The sequence below is a fragment of the Melanerpes formicivorus genome, unplaced genomic scaffold (assembly GCF_026170545.1).
Source record: "Melanerpes formicivorus ecotype bairdi unplaced genomic scaffold, bMelFor1.0.p_v2 SCAF_5, whole genome shotgun sequence".
Classification (NCBI taxonomy): Eukaryota; Metazoa; Chordata; class Aves; order Piciformes; family Picidae; genus Melanerpes; species Melanerpes formicivorus.
Window position 1 is genome coordinate 28,923,933 of NW_027142357.1, and position 13,915 is coordinate 28,937,847.

Consider the following 13,915-nt stretch of genomic DNA (forward strand, 5'->3'; position numbering starts at 1 on the left):
TCTTGGCTTAGGAGGCTTCTCTTGAGTCTACATGAAATTTGTTTAGTTTCCCTGAAGGCCATGCTGTGATGGCAGGATGAAGCTGCAGGGACTTACCCCAGTTGTCTTTGCTGCCTCAGCCAGTTCTCCATCAAATGGCAATAAGGTTTTCTACCACCTTTCACCACTTCAGTGTATGTAGTACACTGCTTTTTGAAGCAACAGTGGCTATTGAGTGGTCCGTTGGAATATGCCACCAGATTTCAAGACTACCCTTATCTAGGAGGCAGGTTTTTGCATCAACTCTCTTGTCTGTCTACTGTTACTGCAGTTGTCACAGGGAAGAAAAAGGCTAGTGTAATTATCCTAGCAATTTTCTGATGAAGATAAAGTTCTTTTTCCACTCATTCCCCCCCCCCCCCCCCCCCCCCTTGTGTTGCAATGCTGAGAAAAGCATTAGAAGATTACAGCACCAAGAAGTGTCGTTGGAGCGCTACACCTCTCTTAACATAGGGGCTTGTTCCTGGTTCTTTCAGCATGGCATTGCATCAGCACATCTCTGCACGGCAGGCAAGATCTGCACTCCATACGCTGGTAGTCATAGTAAACATTTCAGAGGCTATTTACAGAAAACTGTCAGCAAATAGGAAGAAAATTGTTGGCTTCGTATGAAGATTATAAAACATTCTCACCATGGTGCATAGACAACCTCTGATAGTAGGGCATGGGACTCAGCACACTTTATTTGTTGCCTTAACTGAAAGAGCATCTATTCCTGCCTCTTACTTCTAATAACTGGAATTGTCTGTATCCATCATCCCCTCTTGCAGGACTAATTGCTGCTTTCCATTTCCTGTTAGTGATGCACAGAGAGGCTGTACAGTAGACTGAAAAGTTTCCTGTTACTTGCTTTGCTAGAGGCTCCTTATTCCACTACTTTAAGTTAAGCAAGTGACCTCAGTTTGCCTCTTGGCAATTAATAGTCTTAAATTGATTCATACATTATTAGCGCTAAAAGGGTGATACCCTGACATCTGTTTCAGAAGTGTATGTTTAACAGTGAAAGGATTCTTCAGTGTCGTCGTGCTGGAGGGGAGTTTTCTTCCTAGAGTCACTAGTGACAGGGACTGCTTCCAAGTTCTAGGGGCTGGAGGGAGACAAGGGGAATTGGTACAGTAGTGATAAGAGAGAATCTGGTCTAAACTGTCAAGTAGGAAATGTCTGTCTGTGCATCAGGGTAAGTTTGTTGTGGTGGGTGCTTGCTTGGTGTCATTGTTCTAGTATATAGGACACGACTTTTGAAAACAGCATTGCAGTCAAACTCCATGTAAGTGTGATTGACTGAAATAGACAATGATCAAACAGCAGCTGTGTGCACAGGTTGTCTGGTTACCCATCCTGTTCTGTAGCAGTTGGCGTTTCTGTGTTTGTTACAGTTTGCTGTTAGGATAGTTTTAGCTGTTCCTGAGCTTCGCAGAGATGCATGAGATTCCTGACTGTTTGCACAACATAAGCATCATAATACAACTTTGGGGTTTGTCATTGGTTTTCTGTTTTCATTGTAAATACGGATGGGTAGGGCAAAACTGGAAGAAAATCTTTCCATTAGAAAGCAAAGGAGGTGAAGTAAGTGATCCTAACAGGGTACAGAGTACGGGCTGTAGTTCTCTTAAAGTGTGAGGTTTCATTCAAGTTTCTCCTCACATTAATAAAACTCAAACTAGCTGTAGGTATGCCTAATCATAACAGTGTCTAGCAGACCTATGCAGTGCACCCTTCTGCCTTTTAATAGCTTACAAGTGTTGAGTGAAGTGCTATACAAAAAGCTTTTTGTGACAGTATCATCTTCCCGCCCCCTAATTTCTTCTCATGCTTTAGTCTTTTTACATACCTTGAGTTTATTACAGAAACTTTAATGTTTGTTCCAGTGAGTGTATTTAACAGATAAATTTTTCCCTCCTTCTCTTTTCACTTTTTTCCACTGCTCTGTGATGAAGCAGCATGCAATATGGACCTGTTCTGTTATGAAGTCAATTCTGCAGGCCCTTTTGTTTTTTCTAAACTGGCTGAAAGCCAATGCCTAGTAGCTACCTGAAACAATTCTTGCAGAATGTGTCTAGTTACCAGAAGACAGCACGGAAACAAGAAGTTGTGTGTGCTAAAGCTTTTTCATGTTACAGGAGGAGTGATAACATGGTTGTGTGTATCTCTGCCCATCTTTTTGCCTTTGCAGCATACCTCTTGTTGATTTGCTAGACAGCACGGAGTTGCCAGAAACTTGTGTCGATGACGCTGTAGGTCGTCCACTTGTTGGCCTGGCAACTGGAGATTCAGAAGAGCCTCTTGGTTGCCCTCATCCTGGCCCAAAGGAAACTGCTGTTGAAAAAGCAGACTCTGATCGTAAGCAAACTTACAGATTATTTCCCCCCCCTATTATTGTGATGTGTGGGGTTAAAGTTAACTGATGAGGTTGCTAGGAAGTTATTTCCTTACATAAATCCAGAAGTGTTTTAGAAGGCTCCCTTAGAGCGTATGCATAAGGATAGTTTTATGCAGCACTGGGACAACAGAATCTGTCAGCTCTCCCTGTTCAGCTGGAAGTAGCTTCTTTCCAAGGACAAAGGTACAAGGGAAAAGTCAGAGTTTTTCATGGGATGTGTCTTTGGCCACAAATAATTAACACTTGCTGCTTGCTTAGTGACCGTTGCTGACTGGGTAAATGAGTGTGCAGGAGTGCCGCATTGTTGCAGTGAGGTAGGTACAGTCTGTAGGCTTCAAAGTTGCATTGAAAGTTGAGCAAGTAGCTTGTCTCATCCCTTTGCTTTCTTCCACGGGGATGGAATACTAGTTGAGGAGGAATGCAAGTTCAAGTCAGATAACTCCACAGTGACAAATCAACATGACACCTTTTTGTCTTTTTCAGCCTTTGAAGAGGCGTTTCTAAAACTGAAAGAGCTGGAGACAGAGCAGAGCAGCCCCGTGCCTACCGAGCGTCCCAACGTAAACATAAACATACAGGTACTTGAGTTTCCTTCCTCCTGGCAGAGCTGCTGAGTTTTGTTCAGATCTTTCTGAAAAGTCTCAGACTTACCTTGGGTTCTCTGCAAGATTTTAAAGAATATAAGTAACTTTAGGGGATAGTAAAGGAAAGAAAAATGCTCTCTTATATGCAAACCTGTGTGTGGCAAGGCAGCGAGGTAGAGATGGGGGCAGAGGTGCATTTATTTGTACATGTGCAGCCTGCAGTCTGGTGAAAATTTCTGAATTAAGTGGGAGTAAATTTGATAAATGCTTGAAATGTTCCTCAGTTGTCTGTATCTGTATGTGTTCTATGATCCTCTTTTTTGAGGGGGTGAACTTATTTCCTGGTGTTTTTCACTTGCCTTTGGGAAGCCTTCCAGTAGTTGTTTTCACATTTCGGTTTGAGTCAAGTTTGTCGGTGACCCATCCCTCTTGTTAAGTAACCAGTTTTTACCTGCTTTCTGAAGTAGGTGTTAGTGCCCTGTGTGTTTACATAGAGAGGAGTGACATGTGTTGATTTAGTGCCTTCTGATTAGGTCATGATGCATATCCACAGGCAGCTGAGCCAAAGTGCCTGAATAGCAAGAAGGTTCTCTTCTCCCTCACTCCTCTTTGCTCTTCCTTTCCCAGCTACCTTTTCCCCTCCATCATCTCCAGGAACTATTGCTTGTTTTGCTGAACCAGTATAGCCTCCAAAATGGCAAGCAAAATTGTGTTCTCCTTTTTTATGTTGAACTTTTGTTAAGGTGTTAATGGTTTTATTTGGCATTGTTTTGGTTTTAAGTTGGTAAATAGCAAGGTAACTGGGTTCATGGAAGGGGTCAAAGAAAAGCCAGTGATAGTGAAAATAAGCAAGGAAGGGAAGGAGAGAATAGGATTCTCCTTTACAACAACAATGAACTCTGATAGATTCACTGGTTATCAAACAACTGCACCTATGCAGGATGTTGTTCTTGTTTTTACTGAGCTTTGACAACTTGGAAATTTAGATCTCCCCTACTCTGCTTTCGCCAGTGTTAAAGCTTTAGGTACTTTATTGCATTTTGAACAAGCAGAGAGCTTGAAACACCTGGCAGTGTTATCTCTGTACTACCCTCCCTTGCAGGGAGGCCTGAGGATTTATCTAACTTTCAGTGAAGCAGATATGATTTTTCTTGCTCCCTTAATAGTAAATTGACCCAGGTGCCAAGGGAGGTGTTCAGTGTTTGGGCTAAGACCATTCCTAAGCATTTGTTCTTCCCCCTTCATATGAGAGAAGGCTGCTGCTTTGGTATGCTTGCAAACAGCTGCAGGCTGTTTGGCTCTTGTCTCCCTTAAGGACTGTTGTCAGAGATGCCCTGGGCATTTGTCTGCTTGGTGAGTGTGCTACTCTAAGTAGGTTAGTCAGTAGCCTATAGGTCCTGTTATGCCCAAACACTGCCTCTGTGTAAACTGGAGCAGATGGACACAGTTTATTTCAGAGTGTTTTTGCCTATTGAGCTCCACTTTAGTTCAGAGAGGGTAAAAACATTTAACTGGTCAAATGGAGAGAATGCAGCAACAGTTTCTTAGTGGTTTTTAATTCATGGCTGATACATAAACAAGGTAAGAGCCCTGTAATCAGCTAATCAATCAAACAGCTGCCAATACATAGACTCACAGTTATCCAGCTGCTGTCATAGGAGGTGTTGAGTAACTTTGAATGTCAGAGGTTACAGATACTGGTGTGATGGTAACAGATTAGAGAGCAAGAACGTGTCCGTGGCTGAGAAGTGGCCTGCTGTATGGATCAGCGTATGCCAATATGATTCTTTCTCCAGGTAAAAGAGACTTCACCTTTTAAGAAGGAAGTGCAAACTGTATTATGAAAACATACAAGTGGATTGTCAGTGGTTTTCCTTGGGTAGAAAAGATTGAATAAAGCTTTTCACTTGGTGTAGCTTATCAAGAGGTCACTTGAGAGTGTTTAAAAAGGCAGACAAAGATTAGAGGCTGTCTCTGTATACTTCAAATTCTGTGTGTTTCACATTGCAAAGACATGCAGGTTACAGTAGCACCACCTGAGCACTCCCAGTTATAATTAGAGATCGATGATGGTTAATGGTTTGGAAATGAGTCCTGAAGAGAGTGACCTCAGAACAACTGTTAAAAACACTTTGTTTCCTGCTTTTCAAAGCTGTGTTAGAAAAACAATACGTGTTTCCACCTATGGTGTTACAAAAATGTGCCTATTGGCTCTCCTCCTGCACTTTTGCCATTTGTAAGAGGTATTTATGGCCTCTTCTGATGGAACTGCCACAACCACTAAATCCTTGCAGTGAGCTTGAATCCTGGAACTTGCTGTTACTTCAGATCAGTGCAGTGTTACAGTGTTCTCTCTGAAAGCCTGTCATTACCATTTCAGGATGTCTCTTCTCCCTTAAGTTTTGCCAGTGGAGATACAAACATATGGACGAACAGCTACAGCACAAAACATTTGTTGAAGTGCATTGGGGAAAGCATTAGGTTTCTGCATACGAAGGCAGAAAGTTCAGCTTTGTTAATTAAAAATCTTTAACTGCTTTTCATAAGGAGTCAGAGCTGTCCTGACAATCATCTTTACATAATTCAATCTTGATTGATTTCTTTGAGAGGGAAATATTTATCTAGCTATCTGTGTCCTTTTAGAGAAAATGAGAAGTCTTTGTAGAGTAAGAACTGGGAGAGGGGGAATGAATGGCTTCATTCTTCACCGCTGCTCCCTGCCAAAATCTGTTGGGATGGAAGAATGCAACTTTGTGCTTTCCCAGCTTTCACTAGCACAGTGACCAGATCTGACAAAAGAGAGCAAATAGCTCTGAAATGCATTGACACTCTGCTTCCATCAGCTTCTGAAGTGAAATGAACAATAAAAAGCTCGCCCTGTTTGCCTGTGTTTGAGTCTGCTCCAGAGTTAGAAATGTAAGGACGTGAAGGATTTCTGAATTTGTTGTCATCTGTAAACATGTGGAAGTTGCTCCAAAATCTGCCTGTCTTAGGCTTCACCTCACTGTGCAAAGTGATTTTCAGTGGCACCAGGAGCACTGCTCAAAAGCACAGAGGATTGGGATCTCACACCCTGCAGCTGCTGCCTTTAAATCCTTTTTTTCCATCACTGCTCAGCTCCATGTTTTGGTTGAAGAATGGAGTACAAATACAATGTGTCTCGTAGTACACGCAAACAGCAAATATTTGTAACAAGCTACAATATTGACAAACCCCAGCAGCTTTACTCTTTGATGTGAACAAGTGAAGCATCTTGTCAATTAGGCATCTCAAGGCATTGCCAGGTGCTTTCCCCTCCAGCTCTTTCCTTTAAAACCCAAGTAAAACACCAATAGTTTTTCAGGCACAAAATAGAAAGGATTGAAAAAATAGACCTTTAATATTTCTTTGGGTGTGTGGGACTTATGTTTGTTTATATTAACATTTTTTTGTGGGACTACACTTTTCACAAGTTGAGAATCCAATTGGTAATAGATTAGCACAACCTAATTAAGCTGGTTGCTCAGATGGAGGAAGCTGAGAGGAAATTAAAACAGAAACATGGTGCTTAAAGCACCAGTGTACTGATGTGCTCAGTTAAAATAAGCAGATTGACTATAGCACTCATATTGCATTAGGAATTCTATGTGGAGGCTGCTATATACAACACTTGTTTCACTGAGGTCCAGTGTAAGGATTTAAGGATGATCATAGTTGGGTACTGCAACTGCACAAGTAATAATAAAGTTCTAATTGTTTCAGACTTCCGGCAATTCCAGCAGCCTCTCTAAAACAAAACCACTTAAATGTTTAATTGTTTTGTTAGCTTTCATAAGCTCTGTGCTTTGCATCTCTTAATATCTGCTAGTAGTAGCCATTAGCAACACTGGTGGTTGGTCCTCACAAGTGTTTAGGTTGGTCATGATCCTTGAATATTCTGTGAAGCTCGTTTCTCGCTGGGGTCAAACATTTAAAATGAGGTCTCCTTTAGATGGTCGCACAATTTCCTGTTTGGATATTCTGAAAGGTGATTTAGAGGGAGAGAAGAAAAGGAAACATTTTCACCATCTCTAAAGGCCAAGTACCTGGAAGTTCTCACTAGTGTTTCTGGTGAATGTGAAAAAGGTAGAAGGGGATGGAGAGCTGTGTAGGGGCAGACGGTCACCTCCTTTTAGCTTCTGCTTCCTGCTCTCTGCAGCACAATTGTGCCTGCTTTGGGGCGCGTTACAGAAACTGCAGCACCTGCCTTCAGGAAAGAGCCTGTTACAGCTGGGACGGTGGCATATGGTTAGAGCAGGACTCTGTCTCCCCCTGCTGAGTCATACCCCGAAGAAAGGTCACAAGGTTTAGTTTCCACTGAGTTAATTAACTTCTGTCATGAATGAAAAAGCAGTTAGTAGATTGCTTAATTAACATTTTACAATTAAGAAACACAATTCATATAATGAAATATGCTGTAGTGAAGGTATATAATTTTTACTTGTCTTCTTTATGTATCTGGCTGCCAGTTTGCTCTGATAAAATCAGTGATGGCAGAGGCAACTATTAGCACTTTAAACTGTTGTTCTAATTCATAAACCAATTTTAAGGTAAAAATCTTCCAACTCACAGCTAGCCTGTACTGCTATGACATAAGAATGAGGGCTGCTATATTGATCTCCCATCAGTAAACTAGGCTGCAAATTTAGGGTCCCCATCACCTCTTGCACAATGAATTTTTAGCACAGCACTTTGCATCTCCACTTTGTGTTGTGGGGTTTTTTATTTTATAATTTCTTGGGATTTTACAACTGAGTTCTAAAATAAAGGAATAAATAGCTTTTTCATTTTAGTGTAAGTATGCTGACTTTCCTCTCAGAACCTTGTTGTTAGTTGGAGATGTTCATAAACTTCAGCCCAGACGTTTCCATGTCTGGGAACTGCTTCTAATAAAGATTTATTTATTTTCCCCCCCCTTTTTTCCACATCTAGGATGAAGTGGTAAAGTTGACAGATAAATGTCTTAACAATACAATTGAGAACCCAATTGCAGCAGCGACGTGGCTTCCAGCAGATATCAAAAGCAATATCCTGAAGGCTCAGGCAGAAGCAGGGCACAAGGTAAATACTCAACTGATAAGGACTGTGAGATTCTCAGACGTTTTATTTCTCTTCAATTACCTGGTGTTGGAGAAGGTGCCTTGCAGATGAGACTGCTCTAAGAACCAGAGGAGAAGGCAGAGTAAGAGAGCCTTTGCAGTAATAGTGGTCCTGTACTGGAACAGCTGCCCCAGGAAGAATCTCCATCCTTGATGAAACCCAATGTGTAACTGGACAGGGTCCTGCACAAGCCCTGGTTTCAGTGATAATTGACTTGGATAACCTCCAACAGGTGCCTGCTAACCAAGAAATTACTCTCCAAGACCTTGCTTCTGTCACATCTTAGTAACTTTGGTAGTAAATAATGGTCTTTTGTTTGGCTACATGGGCAAATTGTTACTTCTGCACCAAAGTTTACACACATAATTCATGTTTTAAGTCCCTGAGCAGAAGATGAACAGCAGGTTTTCATGCTGAAAGGGAGGCACTCAGCTTTTCTGTGACTCTCAGAATTGACACAAGATAGAAACAGGTATCAGAAACTTATATTTTTGTTCACTTTTTCCTTGCAGGTCATAAGAGAAGACAGTTTGGCAGGTGTCAAGAATTCCAATATTCAGGATGCTGCTGCCAGGTACTGAATAGGTTTGGAAGAAATATGTGATCTAGTTACCTCAGTAAAACACTGAGAACCTGCACTTTAGGGTGGTCTTTCTAATGGCTCAGTGACAAGTTATATTTTATCTTGTAATAGTACAGCTTAACCTGGGGAGTTTGAAGTGTTTTTAAAGTGTAAAGTAGCAAGCAGTATAGTTGCTAGGTTTTATTATATATAAAGTAACCCAGAAACTCTTTTATTTTTCCATACTTGCATTTGATAAATGTTCCTACAGCAGCTTCAATCACTACTGTCATTTCTGACTTGTGAACAAATTCACTGTAGCAAATGGGGATGGATCTTTAGCAGCTGATTTCTAGTGGAGGAGGGGAAAATTGTGGACAAAAGCCTGATACTGACAGTTGACTTCCTGAGAGTTTCTGAATCTGAAATGATTGGTACCTCCACTGGAAAAGCTGAAGTTACATAATTTCTTGACCGTTTGTGAAGATGAGCATGTCAGGCCTCAAAGATATCCCACACAGGGATATTGAATAAAAATGTGCATCTGAAGATCTCAAAACTAGGCTGTCACAAGTAATGCATGAAGAGCTTTCCATGGAAGGGTGTACCTGTTTTTTTGTTTTGTGCCAGGAACATTCTCCCTTCAGGCAAAACACAAAGTAACACTCCAGCCACCAGTCCAGTATTTCAAGACTCAAGAGAGCTGCTTAAAGCAATCCCTGCTTCCAACACCTTTGTTCCGTAAGTGATTGAGGAGAAACGGGTTTCAGGGGTAAGGGAACTGTGTGGAGATGATTAGGAACAGGCCTGAAGAGATGAGATGAACAATTGCTGAGCATTTAGGCTACATCTAACTAAGCACGTTTGCTGATGCATCTTTAATTACTGTTGCAAGAGTTAATCAGTGTAGCCAGGCCTTGAGGTGAGTATCCTAGCAAGCAGCAAGCCAATCTCTCTCATCTTCTGGAATGACTGAAATATCTGACAACCTGCTGCCCCTGGCTCTGAAGAGGAAGATAAGAAGATGGCAGGAAAGGCTTCAGGCAAATTAGAAATGAGCTGAAGAAGCTCCTTTGAGATCGAAGACATTGATACTGTTGGGTACATACACAGCTGTAGCCGAAACTATCAAAGAGAGCAGTTATCTGCAGAGGTAGTTGGAAGACATTTACTCCAGTGTACTCACAAACATCAGTCTTCTGTCTGCCTCATACAGAACTGGTGTTGAGTTTGTGGGTTGAGCCATCATCGAAGCAGCCCTGTTTCATGCTATCCAGGCAGTGTGCTGATGAGAATGTTTTCTCCTTTCAGTAATGCGCTAAACGAGGATAACACTGCCTCTAACCCTGAGGACCTGCTGATACCAACTACTCTGGCTCCAGCTGAGGAGGCTGCTGTTTCAAAGGTATCGTCACCTGCCAGCCTGGAAGGTTTCTGTCTTTCACATTCTGAACTACTGATGCCTCTGGGCAAGTACAGACCTTGCTACATGCCTCTCATAACTCCCTGAATACCAGTCGTTGGTGCATATGAAAGAGTGCTTTCTGGAGCAGACAGGGACACTACAGATCTCTTCAAAGGCCATTTCTGAGTGTCCTTCCAGGTTCCTTGCCTGACATTTATTTTTTTAAACTGATAGCTTTCCTCACACTGGTGGAGAGCCCCTTCTAGCCTCTGATGCTTCAGGAAAGAGACTGCAGGGATGAAATTGTGACACAGGCAATTCTTATCAAAATCCACGGAGAGAGTTCAAATTGACATGCTTAATTGTTATAGTCTAGTAGGATATGGTAATTTTTAACTGGACTCCATGAAATGCACATAGCAATTCAGGGGCCAAATTTTCTTTGTTAGTCTCCAAAAGAAAAGTGGAGTCCAACATTTAACTCTGCTGTTACTTCAGCAGACTGAGGGGTTGTTCTGGACCACTGAAGCACAGTGCGCTTTAGCTGTTGTCCCTCTACACTTGTATCATGTAGCTGGTCCCATTGAATAATTATCAGTTTCATCTCCTGGTTTCAAATGCTCACAGACCACTGACCTTGTCAAACAGTGCAGTACCCTATCTTTGCAGGAGAAGAGGACAGTTTCTTATGTGGCAATTCCAGTACGTTGATGAGAGTAAGGGAAATGAAAAGGCTGTTTAAAAAAGATCATATGGAAGGATTTGAGTAAGCAGACCTGATAAACACTGGTGTTCATTGAAGGTACTCCTTTAGAACTTGGGAAGCCACTAGAATGTTCAGCAGACCTATCTGGTTACTACTGGGAATTCAATTCAAAACTGATTTATTCCATAGAGCACTCCAGATGACCAGGACGTTTCCTTAACATCATTGCCAGAGAATCTAATTGACTTTACAGAAGCCACACCTCGGGTAAATGTATTTCAAACCCAAACTTCTTCCTTCACACACACACAGTGGTTTTTACTCATCAGTTTTCTTCTGGTTTTGGTATCTGTCCACCAGGCTTGGATCTGCTGCAGTGGTGATTAACCTGGATCACACATTTATGCCATGCTACTTGAAGGATAGCTGTAGACCCTACAGCTTTGTAATTGAAGTGAAGGAACCTAAAGAGTTAATATATATCTGTGCCACAACAGCCTGTAGTCTTATTTTAGTACACCTGCAGGTGCCATGCTGCTTCTCAGCCTTTTGGGTACATACAATTACAGAATGGTAGAGGTTGCAAGGGACCTCTGGAGATCACTTAGTTAAACCTCCCTACTAAAGCAGGTTCACCTACAGCAGGTTGCATAGGACCACGTCCAGGCAGGTTTCAGTATCTCCAGAGAAGTTCTGTGTATTTGTGTATGTGCACACACTGACATACATACTTGTGTGTGTACAAATAATACAGGGATTGGACAAGATGACCTTTGAGCGTCCCTTCCAACCGATGGAATCTGTGAAATACTTGAAAAATAAACTTTCAATACAAATCATCCCTTTTGTTTAGATACAGAAAATCCTACAGCTTGTGCTGGTGAAAGAGGAGTGCTATTGTGTGCACCAAAAGGAGGAGGGAAGGAGTAGAAACTTTAAACTGTTCACAGAAATGTGCTCTCACATTTCTGCTTTGTCCACAAAATGGGGGGAGGGGGGGGGGAAGGGGTTCAGTTTCCCTTTAGAAGGCAGCACTATGCTGAAACTGCTCCCAGGGAGTTGCCATGTGGCTGCCACTTACCTCTGGGTACGAAGAGTCACATCATCTGTTCAAAGACGAGTGATGGACAAGTACCTGAGCTCATGCTGGGGGGCAGTACTGTTTCGGGAGGCAATATTGTTTGGCAAATGTTCTCAGCTACTTGTAACATTTTCTAATGAGCATCTGTTTGCTTTTTGCAGGTGTCTGCTCAGCCCATAATAGCACCGAGGTGGTTAGTGCCAGTGAGTTATTTGACCATTCCTTAATAACAAGTTTTTTTTAAAAAAAATCTTTTGTCATGATTAAGAAAGAGGAGTTCAAGTAAAATATAACTATCTGTAGTAACTTGAAAGCCTATAAAGTCATGTACCAGGCCAAAAATACAGGCAACTTACTCAACTGGAGTAAATCAGACAACATATGTGTCCTGTTAGTACTTAAACTTCAGTTTTGCTGTGTTATATTGCAGGTAAATGCCATAAAGTTTCTTTAAGAATTGCCTGTAGTGAAGCCTAACCTGGAACTTAACAAATCTTAGTTTTTACTGTGACAAGTAAATCACATTGGGGAAAAAAGAAAAAAAGCAGCTTGTCTTGTCCTGGCAAGTTTTTATTTCAGTTGTCTGTTTCATTCTTTCCAATTCAGACTGGACTGATTTCCAACGGACCTTTGGGAAATGATGTTGCCTTGGCTGTGAAGGCAGCAAAAGGCAGCACAGAGACTCTGTTGTCATCAGCTGGATTGCCACCATCCCACCAGGCATCTGAAACCCTTGCAAGGTAAGGTCCCCTCAGCACTCACTCCAGAAACCTGTATGCAATGGAAGGGGAGTATGTGCTCTTGCTGCTTCCACTTAGCTGCAGTGGCCATGTGGGTACAGTGCCGTGTTTTGCAGTTCTGTCCTACTTTATAACATTTGATACCTGATCAATAAAAGAGCAGCTGCTGTGTCTATAGTTTTACATAACTTTGTTTTGTTTGTTGTAATTCAAATAAGTGAATGACCAAAGCATGTAAATTTAGAATAGAACAGAATAGAATAAACCAGGTTGGAAGAGACCTTCAAGATCATTGCATCCAACCTATCACCCAACACCACCTAATCAACTAACCCATGTAACCAAGCACCCTGTCAAGTCTCCTCCTGAACACCTCCAGTGACGGCGACTCCACCACCTCCCCAGGCAGCCCATTCCAATGGGCAATCACTCTCTCTGTGTAAAACTTCCTCCTGACCTCCAGCCTGAACCTCCCCTGGCGCAGCCTGAGACTGTGTCCTCTTGTTCTAGTGCTGGCTGCCTGGGAGAAGAGACCAACCTCTGCCTGTTTACAACCCCCCTTCAGGTAGTTGTAGAGAGCAATAAGGTCACCCCTGAGTCTCCTTCTCTCCAGGCTAAGCAGCCCCAGCTCCCTCAGCCTCTCCTCATAGGGCTTGTGTTCCAAGCCCCTCACCAACTTTGTTGCCCTTCTCTGGACATGCTCCAGCAAGTCAACATCCTTCCTAAACTGAGGGGCCCAGAACTGGACACAGTACTCGAGGTGTGGCCTAACCAGTGCAGTGTACAGGGGCAGAATGACCTCCCTGCTCCTGCTGGCCACACTGTACTTGATGCAGGCCAGGATCCCATTGGCCCTCTTGGCTGCCTGGGCACACTGCAGGCTCATGTTCAGCCTACCATCAACCAGCACCCCCAGGTCCCTCTCTGCCTGGCTGCTCTCCAGCCACTCTGACCCCAGCCTGTAGCACTGCATGGGGTTGTTGTGGCCAATGTGCAGAACCCGGCACTTGGATGTGTTCAATCTCATGCCGTTGGATTCTGCCCATCTGTCCAGCCTGTCAAGGTCTCTCTGCAGAGCCTCTCTACCCTCCAGCAGATCAACTCCTGCCCCCAGCTTGGTGTCGTCAGCAAATTTACTGATGATGGACTCAATGCCCTCATCCAGATCATCAATGAAGATGTTAAAGAGGACGGGGCCCAGCACTGATCCCTGGGGGACTCCACTACTGACTGGCCGCCAGCTGGCTGTGGCACCATTCACCACCACTCTCTAGGTGGAGTTGGAGATAAACCTGTTGTC

At 42.8% G+C, this 13,915-nt stretch overlaps 1 protein-coding gene across 4 annotated transcripts in view; it reads left to right on the forward strand.

The window, feature by feature from the left end:
• Window positions 1-13,915, forward strand: part of EPB41L5 (erythrocyte membrane protein band 4.1 like 5) — a 62,764-nt gene that overhangs the window by 43,166 nt on the left and 5,683 nt on the right. For 3 of the 4 annotated variants that reach the window (XM_068138960.1, XM_068138959.1, XM_068138961.1), the window contains exons 17-25: window positions 2,213-2,379; window positions 2,903-2,997; window positions 7,954-8,082; window positions 8,634-8,695; window positions 9,314-9,424; window positions 9,995-10,088; window positions 10,984-11,061; window positions 12,037-12,078; window positions 12,482-12,615. In XM_068138960.1, the coding sequence (XP_067995061.1) occupies window positions 2,213-2,379; window positions 2,903-2,997; window positions 7,954-8,082; window positions 8,634-8,695; window positions 9,314-9,424; window positions 9,995-10,088; window positions 10,984-11,061; window positions 12,037-12,078; window positions 12,482-12,615 (912 nt within the window). The remainder of the gene's footprint in view (window positions 1-2,212; window positions 2,380-2,902; window positions 2,998-7,953; window positions 8,083-8,633; window positions 8,696-9,313; window positions 9,425-9,994; window positions 10,089-10,983; window positions 11,062-12,036; window positions 12,079-12,481; window positions 12,616-13,915) is intronic. The other variant, XM_068138962.1, reaches the window with a different exon arrangement.